The 15,556-nt window shown below is 44.0% G+C and overlaps 1 protein-coding gene across 2 annotated transcripts in view; it reads left to right on the forward strand.

Annotated features, from left to right (window-relative positions):
* The window catches only part of LOC144164277 (uncharacterized), a 32,190-nt gene extending 23,621 nt beyond the window's left edge, over window positions 1–8,569 (forward strand). For both annotated transcript variants that reach the window (XM_077694787.1, XM_077694788.1), the window contains exon 12: window positions 6,235–8,569. In XM_077694787.1, coding sequence (XP_077550913.1) covers window positions 6,235–6,252 — 18 coding nt within the window. In that variant the 3' untranslated portion in view covers window positions 6,253–8,569. The remainder of the gene's footprint in view (window positions 1–6,234) is intronic.
* The last annotated feature ends 6,987 nt before the right edge of the window (window positions 8,570–15,556 follow it).

Below are 15,556 nucleotides of genomic sequence, written 5' to 3' on the forward strand. Positions count from 1 at the left end.
AGGACAATAAATTCCCAACGCAGCAAAGGGAAAGGGGGTGCGGAGGGTTTCACTCACGGAGCACACTGTAGATGAGGCGGCGAATTTACCCAGCATTCCCGCGCAGAGGTGGCTGGCATGGCTTTGTATGGTTTTGTCATCTGCTTAACTGACCGTTATTTTGGGCCTGTTTTGGTCCAGCTTTGCGTCCATTGCACACTTCCTTTGCACGGCTTGAATAACTTGTTCGACAGCACCTCCTGGGTAACCTTTATCCGACTGAATTAAGTGGTCGTACGGCAAAGATGCATTAAGGATTGGTTTGCAGGGTGAAAAACGAAATGTAGAGGCCACATACAGACATCTGGCGCTATAAAAACACCACCTTTTGTGCACTGCTTGCCACGAATGGGAGAATAGGACTGTGTATTCTCTATTGCTGAGTACCAATTTGGTTGTGTTCCAAGAGGTAGTACGAAAGGCAAAAGGAGCAACTGGTTCTGATAAATAGAGGATATAAAAGTTTCCTCAGCTTTCTCGCTATTCTCAAACTTAATAAAAGAACTGTTGTTTACATCGGTATAAATGGAAATCACTAAGCCCACATGCCGAATTGTTTCGGTGTGTGTGCTTGTTGTGTGCAGTGGTGTAGCCTCTAGCTAGCGCTTCAGGATAGCTAGGTTCCGCTGTCTCACCCTTCGAAAGACGCTTCTATCCGTCTTCTTTCTCCCGACTCACGGCCAGGCTACAGCGGTGGCGTCCGCCGCTGTAGCCCGCCCTTGGCCGATGCTGCTGCTGAGTTCGGGACACCACCTTCAAAAATTTCGAGTAATGGCTGGCAGAATGTCTGGTTTCACTCTTTGTAGAGCCACGTGTGTGAGTTCAAGTGACGTGAGATGGGCAATTGTTTTGGGTGTCGTTTAAAGCTTTGCTTTACAACCACCTTCACACCGTGGACTGGAGCCATTTTTTTCTCCCAGCACATTTCCACCATCGACCAGATTTAGGGAGAATCCCGAAGGTGGAGTAAGTTTCTGCAAAGGAAAGTTTGACATCCACCTCAATGCAGCGTACGGCTACAAGGGAAAGCTATACAGATTCCTCAGAAACATCGCAGTTGAAGAAAAATTCATCCTGTTCCAGGATGTGAACTTGGAACCACCGCTTCACCGGAGCAGTTGCTCTACCAACTAAGCTAACCAGGGAGGCTGGTTGTTTGTAGCATAGAGTTTCTCAATATCACCTAGAGCAGAAAGTGTCGCTGCGATCGCACTCCGCCATGGGAATTGTGAGTAGTGTGCGAATCGGATTGGCACCAAGTGGCTAGTACAAAGGGCTATGGATAAGGCTTCTCGGCTCTGAAGTGCTTGTTAGTTCTGTTTTGCGGTGTGCTTTTCTGTTTTTGGGATGCCAATTTCTGGCATTCAATGGCTATCACAGATATGTCTAAATAACAGCGTGATTAGCACTCAACGCATGCTCGCGTTAGCGGCGAGCTTCTTAAGATGAAGGGTGACCACATGCTGTGACGGCGATAAGCGATGCCAAAAATGTAACTCAAAAGGTACAACAGCAGAGTGTACTGGGTGACAGCGACAAGCGAAAAAAAATTAATACACTGCCGCCAATGTCCTCTGTCGTCGTTGCTCGTCGCTACAGTTCACTGTATCACCGCTGCCGCTCGCTCGTGGGCTGCTTCTGGACGGCTAAAAGCGAACGAAGGTCCCAGCGGCCTGTTATATGCCGCTTAATACTGCTTGCCGACGCCGCCGCCCACACTACAGCCACTAAATAAGCTACTCTAGCCCACACTATCCATTTTCTGCACACATTCAGTTATGATTTTCGCATCGCTCGTCGCCGCCGCTGCGTTTACTTACCCCTGGAAGCATGCGCTGCCTTGGCCAGGTTCAATGAGGCAACATACATAGTTACTCGACAAGCCAGTATTTATTTGCCATTTAAAGCGTTCATTCAATTTCGTAATGCTTTGCGCGCGTGCTTGAAGACTCACTTGTGGTAATAGGCTCCGCCTATGAGTTTATTTATATCTGCTTGGACAAAACAAATACGACGTGATTACATAATTCTTGCATCTCTATGTTGCATCTGCTTCACCTGCCAAAACACATAGCATACGATAATAATACTGTATTGAGAGGAAGCAAGAACACAGTTTAAAACAATCTAAACAATTTTTTTAGCTAAATCTTTGATATTACAAAAAATCATACCAAACCTTACCCAGTTTGAAGTATGTAATATATTTAAAAATAAATCTGGAACGGCCCGCTGTATCTGGTGGCGTCAGCCGAAGGCAGCACTTCTGCTTTTTTTTTTTCTTCATAACCCCCAAATTTGTTTTGAAACATAAGCCCTCTAACACAGTGTCTTATACAAAATAAAATTTGTTAACAGCGGCACTTTTGGCAGCAATTTTTTAAACAAAAACTCAATTGGAGTAGCCCCAAAGTCTTTGCCGGCCATGCCACACCGAACTTCCGGCCGAACTACACACTATGGCGGCACTAGAGTGAACTAGAATAGGGGAGTGGCCCGAGCGGGCTGAGACAGCGTTGCTTTCGGCGTGCCGCGCGCCGTCGACCACCGCTAGGATGGCTAGTGGCGCTGGTGCGCGGTCTTGTAGCTAGTCAGCCGCGCCCGCGCTGTCGCCGCAGCCTTCAGACTGGACGAAACGTGGAAGGCAGTGGGTGCACGTGTGTTCGGTGAAATCGGGTGCGTTCTGACGTGTTTTTTCTAAACAGTGAGACAGTGTATTTCGTCAAGGACTGGCATGTGAGTTTATGATAGCTTCCTTGACATTTTGAGTGTGGTGTTGGCTAAGCAGCAGTGCGAACTTGGGTGCAGTGATCATTGTAAGGCTGTTGCGGCAGAGGTGAGCGCGTTTTACCTCGCGACCCGCATTCCCCTCTACATCAAAAGCATCAACAGAAGCAATTCAAAAAGACGGCAATCTGCAAAGTATGCTAAACTATAGGCAAATGCTCGTACAACTGCACAAAAGTGCGAAATAAACTGTGCCCCCACACTAAAATGTAATCTGTTCTATCTCCTTCACGTAATGTATAATATTTATATTGCAACCGGGTTTGAAACAAAGTGAAGCTGTGCCATTAGCTGTACACAACTTTGCTTAACATGTAACATGGCATAGTTGATAGATTTGTTAGTTAACATTAGTTACTATTCTTTTTTGATAGTAATTATAACAAGAAAAAACCACAAAATAATTTGTCTTTTGCCATGATAGCCCCTCTGATCTCTGAAAAATGGTGTACTCCTTACCATATTCCGTTTTTGTGCTATGCGGTGGGTCTAAACTTCTTTTTAGGAGATGGGGATGGGTGTCAACATGCTTATTTGCGCACATGCGCTGAATAATACATCAGAATTGACTGCGACACCTAGGCTAAAAAATTTGACACTCTTAAATGCTGCTATGCGAGCAATGATGTGTTTTTAGAACTGCGATGCTCTTCTCTGTGTAGGGACTGAACACCTGCCAGTTCGGGAAAACTAAGTAATTATCTCTCGTCAGGCGTGTTGCCTAACAGCGTGTTGCAGAGAACACAGGTGACAGTTCATTGACATTCAGGAGCGCCCGCGCCAGATATAAAGCTCGAGGTGAATCAAAATCGCGGATAGCGGATCGAACTAAGGTGGCTGCAACCAGAATAGCTCACCACATCGAGGCCGCAGTTCTCGTGAACAGCCTGGAGCAGCAGTAAGTAAAGCAAAAGTTGCGTGTGGCCGCTTAGAATCTTGCTTAGCTTCTGAATGTCTTTGAAAGCAAAAAGAGAACGCGAGAAGATTGCAGTGCATGGCCAGACGCGTAGTCTCACTGCGCTAGACCAGCTGCGAAAGGGCGCAGTCGCGCCACCTGGCAATGTCGATGCCAACCGGAGTGGCTCGGCGCTGCCGCTCGGGACACTCCCTTATTCTAGTACACTCTAGGCGGCACTCATGTAGGCGTGAGCGCCTTCGCCGAATCACGTTGACGCTAGCACCAGATTTCACTCTAGGTGAGTTAGTGAGAAACTATGGTTTGTAGCGCGAGAACGAATTAATCAACAACTTGAAGTGACATCACTTCGAGCTGTTGATCAATTCGTTCTCTGTCTACAAATGACTAGCCTCTTCGTTAGCTCAGTTGGTAGAGCAACTGCTCCATTCAAGCAGTGGTCCCAAGTTCACATCCTGGACCAGGATGAATTTTTCTTGAACTGCGAAGTTTCTGAGGAATCTGTATAGCTTTCCCTTGTAGCCGTACGCTGCATTGAGGTGGATGTCAAACTTTCTTGCTGTGTGATCGTAGCTCTAGCTATCACGGGCACAACTAAAATTACATGTTTATAGTGTATCCCCGATTATGTGCCTTTTCGGTGCTACTAGGGCCACCTTTAGTGAGGTAAAGACCTGAATCATTCAGTTTGTTGGGGATACATGCGCTTGCCTTGGATTCGGAGGGGCCCATGTCCAATGAATGCCTGCAGCCATTTGTAACCAATTATTTTAAAATCAATTGCTTTACTTTCTTTTGTGGCATTCCTTGTGCCTGCCATCTCTTGGCCACGGTGGCGCCAGATTTTCGGCATTTTTTATTGCTTCTGTCGCATAAAAAAAGAGGCAATGGCAACAGAGGTGCACTGGGAGGAATGACAGTGAGAACCGATGAAAGAAAAGGGAAAGAAAAAACGTGATGTGGCCTGAAGAAGAGCATGAAGGGCACTGATATCATGGGGTGAGATATCAAATGTTTATTTATTTATTTGTTTATTTATTTATTTATAAGATACTGCTGTCCGTAGACCAAGCAGGTTGGCAAGTACAAAGTGTGTTACATTCAAAACAAAGCATTGAATGAAGGATACAAATTTACAAAACGGTAATTAAACAAACCTGAGAAAAAAAAAGAGAAAAAAAAACACAAGAACAAGAGAACATGTCTTGACAGAAAAAAACGCGGTCTGGCCATGACTAATTGGCTTAGCCCAGCAACCTTCCCCCCTGACAAAAGCATTCCGGTATTTTGTTGCATCCATGGTATTTTCTGCAGCTCTCTCACAAGCAAGTGTGTTGTGAAATACACATCTTCAGATTTTTTTTTTGCTGAGGGATTGTGCGCAGTAGCATAGTACGTAGGTAAAGGAAGTACCTTTGATTAGAAGTATTTAGAAACACCTAGGGATGTTCCAGCATATCTGAATAAAGAGGTACTTAGAGCTATTATGGGATCTATTGAGATCCAGTACAATTACAAAAAAAAAAACAGGCAAATGATTTTAAGACCTCATTATTAGGCCGTATTGGAAATTTCTGTACTCATATACTTAAATTAGGTGGGGGCAGGAAACTTTGCCTCCACTGCGAGGTGACGCCTCGTGTTCACTTAAAAATAGCACTACACTAACTTTGCAAAACTTTACTAGCTTTGTCAAGCTAGCTAGTAAAGTTGTAGCTCAAGCTTTACAAAGGGCCCAGTGAAGCGCATATATAAACTATGTTTAGCTTTGTATCTCTACCCCCCGAGGTTTCTTTCATGCCCATTTGTGTCAACAGAAAACTGCCACGAACAAATAAAAGAAGTTATTGGCACCACCAGGAAACGAACCTGGGATGAATAGAAAAATGTACAGAGAGCCCGTTGTGCTCGGCACCCACCGAGCACATCTGTGGCTTCCCCTGCCTTCTTGCTTAATGTCATGTGAGAGCATCATGCGACATCTCATGCCGCTGTACGCTGCCCATGGCACATGTACAGCTGTGTGCGGGCCTTGTGCATACGCCAAGTGTGAGTAAAAATTGGAGGAAGCTCACGTGAGCTGTGATTAAGTGCATGTCACTTGTCTCTGGTTTCACTTGTAGAGCCACGTGTGTGAATTCAAGTGACGTCGCATGGGTAATCATGTGGGTGTCATTTGCAGCTTTGCTTTACCTTCAGAGGTTGGATTGGCACGCACTTTTTTTCTGGAAGGTTACAATTGTCAGGAACTCCTTGTAAACATTTGATGGGGAGGGACCCTGGTGTACTAGGATTTTGGGGGCACACCTGAGTGCTTCCCCTCACGATAACAGCTTTGCGTAGTGTGATTACACTTTCTGTGGGTTGGTAAGACGTCTGCTATTGTAATTCTGCAAGGGATAATTATTGCTAACGCTGCAAAGAAATGAGTGCTCTTAAATATGTTGCATTCATTTCAGAAACGGGCCATTTGTTTTACTTTCACACTTCAGACACAAGCTGCAGTGTGACAGCCCAAGCCAAGACTGCCCGAGCAAAGACTGCCCAAGCCAAGACTGCCCAAGCCAAGACTGCCCAAGCCAAGACTTCCCAAGCAAAGGCAGCCCAAGCCAAGGCAGCCCAAGCAAAGACAGCCCAAGCAAAGACAGCCCAAGACAACCCACCTTTGTATACATTTGTTTTCATGGTGCCCTAAACAATTCACTTGAGTGGAATTATTTAGTCACGTAAATTTGTGCTCTTTTTGTAATCACCGTTCACTCATTTCTATATATCACCTTTTTCTACTCTTCCCCATCATAAACAAGGTGGAATTTTGTTGTATAAATTTGGAGTGTACTCGTAACCACCATTCAATCATTTGTGTTTCTCAGCTTTTTTGTGTTATAGTTCCCCAATCATTTCTCTGTTATTTAAGGTCACAGCTGTTCTTCTAACCATCATTCAATCAGTCTGGGCTTCGAAGCTTCTTTTTTTTGTTTTCTTGTTTTCAAACATTTCACTAGGTGTGAATTTTTAGTCGTGTAAATTTCTCTGGTATCTACCATTCGATCATTTCTGTGTGCGCATTTTTTTCTTGCATTGTTTTTGCAGCATTCTACTTTGTGTGAAATATTGAAGTCGTGTAACTTTTTACTGTACTCCCAACCACGATTCAATCATTTGTGTGTTTATAAGCTTTTTTAAATTGTTTTATTGGTCTCCTACCATTTTACAAGGTGTAAATTATTTAAAGCGTAAATTTCTGTTGTTCCAATAGTAACCACCATTTAATCATTTCTGTGCTTCCAAGCATTTTTAATGTTTTATTGTTCCTCAATCATATTACTAGGTGTTATGTTCATGTCGTAACTGAGTTTCCACATTTTTTCTTTGTTCCCAAAGTATATCACTTTGTGTGAAGTATTGAAGTAGTGTAACTTTGTGCTGAATTCCTAACCACTACTCAATAATTTCTTTGTTTCCAAAGTTGTTTTGTTGTCCTGCTAGTTCACTAGGTGTAAATTATTTAGTCACGTAAATTTATACTGCCCTTGTAACCACCGTACAATCATTTCTGTATATACAAGTTTTTTCTAGTGTTCATAACCATTTCCCTAGATGCGAGTTTATTTGAAGTCACTTATATTATCTGGCACTCACAATTACCACTCAATCACTTTGTTTCGTACCTGCTATTGCTTTATTGCTTCTCATTTTTTTTCACTAGCTGTGAATTATTTAGAGTTACATTAATTTGTCTTGCTCTTGTGACCATGTACCATTCAATCATTTGTGTCGTTCCACATACTTTTTTTGCTTTGTTTTCTAACCATTTCACTTAGTGTGAGATATTTTAAGTTACATAACTGTCTTGTTTTTTTAACCTGGGTTGATGTTTGCTTTCTTTCCTATTTTTTGGCAATCTGTGTGTGACTTATTTAATGTCATGCAAATGTGTGTTATTCTTGTTATAAAATCTGTACCCTTTAAGCCAAGGCAGATATATATATAGCATCAAAACTGGTTGTGTTGCAAAACCATATTGCATAATTTTGAAGTAAATATTTTACCTGAACTGTTTTGTTTTATGTGTATTTTAAAAGCTTTCTTTTGGCCGAGCTTTACAGCTAGCTTGGCAAGACCATCATTTTAATTAGTTTCTAATTGTTTCTCTGATAGTTCATTTACAGAAGGCCAGTGCAGCCGTGCTGTGTGGTCCGAACCTGGAATGCGATGACACTAGGTTCCCTTAGTGTCAAGGGCACTTGTGCTGATCAGAGCTGGTTTGCCGTTACTTGGTGCCACTTGTTTTCGATGCAACATTTCTTGTTTGGAGCTGTGATTTGTGTGCTTCTGCAAGGAGTTTATGTCAGCTTAGCTCTTCACATGAGACTTCAAGTAGTATGCAACACTTCGAAAGTGTAATCACATTATTCTAGTAACCAGGCACCAAGTAACAATAAACAGTGCTGAATGAAGGCATGTATTTGAAGCACAAGTGCCCACGACACGTAGGCAACCTCGCAAAGAGGGCTGGCCAAGCTCCTAAATAATGTATAAAGAATGTAAGTTTAATGCATACAGGTTCATCTCGACAATATCATACTAACGTAGACTAGATGGCGATTTAACAAAGCAATGTCTGTGCCAAAGACAGCAAAACAATGTAGAGTAGACGTACCAATACGTCTTGCATATGTACCACTACGATATCCATAAGACGTACCACTAAGGTAACGTCCCGTAAACAGCGTATAAAAGTACCATGAGACGTCTATAGTACGTCATCCTTCACGTGATTTGGACGGGTTTTTTGCGGTTGTAGGAACGTTGAGTATATGTAAGTCCGACCCGAACGGTACGTCTCCTGGACGTCTGTAACGTCGATTGCCGACATCTCCAGGATATCTACAGAACGTAACGCGGTTTGCTGGGCAAACAATAAAAGCGTAACTATTGGCACGCGATGAAGTAAACAGGAACATAACCACGGGGACGCGTATCATCGCCGAAGAAAAAGCAGGATAGGCATAGGCAAAGCATAGCTTTACCTGGTTGCATCTTCATAATACTTGGTTACTCTTTTATTCAGCTTTATTTATTATGCGTCTCGCACTGGGCCTGCCTTTGCGAACATTTGTCGTCCCATTTACTGTGTATTCCGAGTCGAGGAGTGCGCCGGAAGATGACCGCTAATGGTCAGAAGCCACTTGCCGACAGTGTTCGAAGCCTTTACCTCCCGCGCAGCGCTCAGAGAAGATGGCATTGCCTTGCTCTCATTCACAACCGAGCTCGCATGGACGTTGCGAGTCACGTGGTCATCCGTAAACCAGCTTCGGAGAGCGCATGCGCCAAGCTGGCAGCAGACCCTTGCAGGGGCGAACGCGGCCGCCGGCGGAGATCCACATCGGCCTGGCGATTAACATGATGCATTACCAATGATACGACGCAGCAGCGACTCAATGAAGGTCACATTTACTGCGAGGACAAAGCAACTCGACGGGAATAGTAAAGGTACGCTTTACAACCTGCGGCTGTAAATAGTGTAAATAGTGTAAATATATTGCTCGTTATCCACCATGGTTCCTGTACACTTCACCCTACCGTGACGTAATACTTTTTTGAATGACATGAAGCGACTATCGCAATTTAATGTGTGGAAAAGGTGTGTTTCGAACACGTGCGTTCTATGCGCACACTGCACAGGAAATATTGCAAACTATTCTCAGAACGACATTGAACCCAAACGTATGCAAAAACGATCTTCTATAAAACAGATTGTTGCGCAAGCAGGTCCACTCCATAATGAACTTGGAGTGCGAAGAACACAAACACACGGAAGAAGCGACAAGGCAAGCTCTTTTCCCGTCGTCGGTTTTTGCTTTTGTGTTCTAGGCCTTGTAAATTTATTACCGTTTTTATACTTATTCCCTTGTGACGAAAGTATGTATTCTGTAATCGCAGATGAGAAATACAAGTAATAAGGTTTGCAAATAACGTATTTCAATCAGAGGGCTTTGGATTTTGAAAAAAAGGTTACCTCAAATGAAGAAAGACAGCGAAATCGAAACTATTTTATGTCCATGGGTGGTACTCCTTGCTCCATGCCATGCACTATTTAGTATAAGTGTGGACGTAGAAAACTATAAAGAAATAAACTTCAAACTGCGCGGTTTTATTTTTCCTTTTGTATAGGTGACATTAAAACAAATAAACGATATTCATAGGGCCTTGGCTTTGCAAAGCGATACCAAAGCACTTTGTATAGAATTATCCCCTGAAATCAGAGCCAGTTGTTACCGAGCCAAAAGATGAGTTCTCGCAGGCACGGCTCGGAGTTAAAGTGTGCAACGATCCTCGCCGGGCAATTTACGAGCTCTGAAGTCGAAGGAGCGAAGAAACGACATTTTCGGAGCTACGAGTTCAAAGCACCTCGTTTAAAAATGCTACCGCTGGGTCTGAGGCGTGCATTTGAACTAAAGATGAAAAACTTTGAAGCTTAGGGCCCAGTAACGTCAAGCAGCATTCTTCTCTAGTGGAGCTCGCGTAGAGAGAATTGATAGACTTGCTAGTGTCTTGCAGTCTTGCAGTATGGTTTCATTTGCCTATTGTGGGTACAGGCTGGAAAAAAGTTAATCAATTTAAATTTTTCTAAACTCACTTTAAGCTTCAGCAATGTGAGCCTAGCAGTCTCCCAGCACTCTAACCGGAAATATTCCAGATAGGGAGTAAATGGCCTGTCCTCTAGCGCACTCCATCTACGGACTTTTATTTACTCCTCTATATGGGACTATTGTAAAAACTTCAGGCATTAAGCGGAGTATTTATTTCTTCGATGACTCCTCTGGAGGGGAGCTTTTTGGTTAATTTTGCAGAGTATTTCGGGCTGTCCACTACTTTGCTGATGAGAGGAGCTTTTTCGGGCATTTAGGGGGGCATTTAAGGCATTTCAGAACATTCCCGGAGGAGGGCATGTTTAGGCACCGGCCGATCATTTCATGTCACCCAAAGCTCCACCACAAATTAGAGCGTCCTTCAGAGTCCAGAGAAAAATTTAGTGAAGTGAAATGAACCGGGCCCAGCAGTTCAGTACCGAGACTTGCATTTAACTATAAACAGACCTTCATTTCGTTCGCCCAATAGGGGCACGTCAACTTCACAACAGAATAAAATATTTGCGCTCAGAAATGCATCGCGAGATACTCGAATATATAGACGGAACAAAAATACATGCGACCATAAAGACCAAGTCACAGGCGGAAATAAAGCGCATCAAACTCAAATGAAATATGAATCAGTTGAACACACATGAAACACCATCGGAAATATACGTGCCTACCAGGCACGCGGTGGCCCAGTGGGATTGTGCTACTGAGCCAGAGGATGCTGGTCCGATTTTGGCCACTGCAGGCGTTTTTCTGATGAATGCGAAAAACAGGAATTGTCGTGGGCCGATATTTTCGCCATGTAAAAGACCACAACACCCACATTGTTTCTATTATGGCGCTTCTCACAGTCATAGTGGCTTGGGCTCGTTGAAACCCTCGAGAGATTTTATATGTAGCTCCTGTAGAAGCCCACCACACCTGCACCTTTCCTGCTCACTGATCAGCTCGAATTCTATGTATGTTACTGACTGCACGTTGTAAAGCGGAAGTTAGACCAGTTTTCTCTTTAAACCATGCGGTTTATTGAAACCAGAAATCAAATTTTATATCACCGCCATTTTGACGAGTATCATTATAAACAAGTTTGTAACACAGTTACTAAGATTGATAAGCCTTTCCACCTCAGAAAAACAACTATGGGAAGCCAGCCACGCACTACGTCTTCTCCAATAGAAAAGAAAAACTGAGGGCTCACTAACAGAAAAAAATAGGCAGGGTAATCCGACATGAGTAAAATGTAAAAATATCACAAAGGCCAAAGACAAGAAATAGAAATTTTACTACCAGAATGCAAGCAAGATGATATTGGAATACGCGTAGGTACCTGCGTAAAGGTACGTGCGTAGGTACCTGCGTAGGTTGCTTGATTTGTGTAGTGAATTGTTTTTTTGTTGTTGTTTCTATGTTTGATATTTTGTTTGCCATAATGTGCGGCTACATTTTTGTGCTGTTTATTTGCGTGTATTGTATGTGCTGTATCGCCCCTCCTGCTTGGGCCCAAACTGGGCCTGCAGTATGTACTAAATAAATAAATAAATAAACTGCACGTTTTCCGTGCCAGTCGACTGTCTTTGTGTGCGTATATCCCCCTTCGTTCATTCGCTTTTCCTAAACGGCGGCGGCCATGCGGCAGTGCCTCGGTGTGAACGGTACGACATTCCTGAACGCTTCCAAAAAACTATGGGTGCAATTTCTCCCAGCTTCACGAGCGGCGATGCGACGTCTGCTTGAGAAGAACCTTTGCGGCGTGTCTGCGGCCCATTTGGAGTTTTCCTGGCACTGGAAACTCAGGGTTATAAAAGACCATGGAGAACTTTAGGATAAGAAAGCGAATAAAAATAAACATGTATAGCTACTTTGTTCAATGATGTGCTGCTTAAAAATAAAACCATGTAATCAGAACACTCCACACGATTGGGCTATTCCACAAGATAGTAGTTTCTATTTGACCGATTCTACCCCAGTTTGAAGCAAAGCCCAGCTGCTCGAAATTTGTGTAGTAAGAATGAATGTGTTAGCCGGGTCGCTTTTACTAAATGATTGCAGCTACACTTAAACTCATTCCGCTTCAGGCCGCAACCAACGCGTCACAGTCAGCGCCGGCTGCATTTTCAATCGAAATTGTAATTCCAGGCTTTGAGGAACATAATATATCGAGTATGCACTTACCGAAGTACGAAGTACAGGACAGAAAGCATGCCTGCCATTTTTGACATCCCTCTTGCGTTGTAGGAATATTGGTTGCTTTCACAAAGGAACACTTTTATGCGTCGACGAGTCCTACGCTGGTTGGTGATCCGTTCGCCACTTCAAGTATCCTCTCCGTGCTCTCGCACCCACACACCGCCACATTCCACCGCGGTGAAGGGAACGCCTGCACCACACATAGGGTCGGGGACAGTGGTGGTTGATCTTGCTGATACATTCCGCTCTTGTGTGCCTTTTAGACGACAAGGTCGTCACTTTTTCGAAAATACACGCAACAGGCCATGTTTTCTATGTCGGAGCTCGCTGTCTCGCTGCACGTCAACCGGGAGCAGGAGCCATCTTGACGACTACCCTCTTGTTTGCACCGAGATGTTGGGAGAGGCTCTTTCTTTACCTCCGCTCATAGACGGGGGGTTTTCGGGAATGAATCTTCTAAGTCGGAGTTTCCTTGGAGGTTATGTGCTCCGTCATTGCTCCGTCCTCGGTCGGAGCAATGGTATATTATCGCCTCGTATTTACACCGTCACATGGTTGACTGAGTATATGGGCGTATAGTTCTTCATAGACTATGCAGTGTAGGGTAAACTTTCTACTGCCGGAAGATTTACCGGAGCATGCACCCAATGAAACTCCCCATCCGGCCTGTTTTTATTAACTGTGTACTTAGGTAAGCTTTGAAACCCAGAATCACATAACAGCCTTTCGTTTACCGCGGAGCCACTTTTGGGTGAGGTTCCATGAGTGATTACGTTCGTCAAGAAACCATGGACGGCAAAAGAAATACCATTATGAATTATCAGTAGAAAATTGATGTAACTTTCGATTTGTGAAAACTTTCCTAAACACTTTGAGATGATCATAGGCCGCAAAGACAGCTGCATCACAACAAGTTGCACTTTCTTCTCATAATTAGTTCGTAGCAGTCGCAAACGTTACAGAACTCTAATCTGCTGTCAATACATGAGATTCTACGAGAGGGAAATGAAGAGCTAATTATGTGTCTGTTAGGTTAAGCACTAGCTCTTCGAATTGCCATTCCGTAATACCGCAGCTGTAACTCCTACAATTACCAAATGGTGACAAAACCAAATTCCTCTACATTCTCTGACCATGCGTTGGATTTGGATTTGTGTGGCGTTGTCTGAGATTCACCTTCACATTGTGGAGTGAATTTCATTTTTTTGTTAAAATATTCTTACTATGGGGCAGGACAAAGGTAAGGCCGACCATTGGTTACGGTGACCGGATGTATTTAGAAAATATCGCGGAAAAAGTAGGCGGTGGTTCTCGAGGAGCCGAAACTCGTCCATCATGTTCTTGTCGATGTCGTGTCTGTGGTAGAATCGGTAGTATCCGTCAGCGTTGGTGAGGAAAGGTTGTTGACATTAGTGCACCGGCTGAGAGCAATGTACACTCCCTCCTCTTCACAGCTTTGTCTTCTCCTTCTTCTTCTTCGGCGGTTCCCCTACGGGCAGATGACGACGGTGGTTGAACGCGAACCTATCTCGTGATGGATTTTTTGGTTGGCCAATCGCTAGGGGCATCCAGCTACAATCAGCATCAGAGGCGCTGCGGACGGGGATGGTTGAGCTGCAAGGCGCGTGGCGCTTCCCGCCACAGATTTCCCACGGGAAAATCAACATCCTCCTCTAATGTTTTCAGTTCGTCGTGTCTGTCGACGTTCAGCTTCGCGTGCCTTCGTTGTATCAGTAGCTTCTTGACGTAGTTTGAATGAGTCAAGGACATAAGGCGCGTTCGTAGCACTTCCTCCTGTCCCGGATTTGTAGCGTAGTGGGAAGAGCACCGCGTACCTCCCGTTACGGCCAGAGAGTCGTGGGATTGAAACTGGGTGCCGCTCACTATTTCTTTTTTTATAGTGTAGTATCGCACAGATGTGGGTGTAAGGAGGACACGTGCGCATGCGCAGTGTGAGTGTGGATGCCGACGCGGGACATGCCGAGACCATAAGATGCTTTCGCAACTATAAATTGCCTAAATTCAGAGAATTGCCTACTAATGCGCAGCATTCTTATTCCGCTTCTTTGAGTTTGAGTCTTTAAGAGCCAATTTTCTTGGTTTTTCTTGCCTTTGCGTCCAATTATGTCCATTTAAACTATTATAACGATCACAGGTGCTTCTTGCGTCAAATCTGCATTTTTATGTAAATGAAGGGCGTTACAAGGCTGAGCATTTTCCGTAATTCTAATATTTTTCTTGTTCTTTAGTTTTTAAAAATTCCGTTCGACCAATTACGCTATGATAACGATTAGAAGTAAATTTCTGCTAAATCTAAATTATTGTGGATATGCAGGGCGTTATACCGTTCACCATTTTCCGTCATTTTTTCATATTTTTCTTAACTTTTAGTGTCTAAAAATTTCGTTTGACCAATGACCTTGATTTACGATATTATAACTATTAAAGATGGAACTTTCGCGAAACCTGCCTTTTTCTGGAAATTCAGGGCGTTACAAGTTACACGGCCGAGGGGTATCCGGTGTGCGCGAGAAAATGCAACGATATTTTTTGTGTGCTCGCGATCTATAAAAAAAGACGCAGTATCTAGAGGGCCGTCCAACGGCTCTTTACTGCAGGCGTCGTGACACTATGTTAAGTACAGTGAGTGATTTAATATTGGTTCATTACATTACCAGATGCGTAATTTACTACCGCCCCCCTATGACAAAAATTACGCCCATCTTCCAGCGAGGGAACCATGATGTGATGCGACGCATAAGAGGGGAGCGTATGGACTGACGCTGGTATTGGATTGTGTCACACCACTCGCTGAAGGGACTGTCTCTTTCACGACGTCTTCATCGGAAGAATCAAGTCAAGCACGCAGTTGTCAATCGAAGTCTTGCGGAGTCGAACGAGAGGGAGCGCTGACTGAACCGCCGCAGCGCGCTACCCGTTTTATATTTACAGACCCTGAAGGAGAGGAGACAGCGGAGGA

This window comes from Haemaphysalis longicornis, unplaced genomic scaffold (assembly GCF_048455015.1).
Source record: "Haemaphysalis longicornis isolate Haplotype H1 unplaced genomic scaffold, Haemaphysalis longicornis Haplotype H1 scaffold_13, whole genome shotgun sequence".
Taxonomy (NCBI): domain Eukaryota; kingdom Metazoa; phylum Arthropoda; class Arachnida; order Ixodida; family Ixodidae; genus Haemaphysalis; species Haemaphysalis longicornis.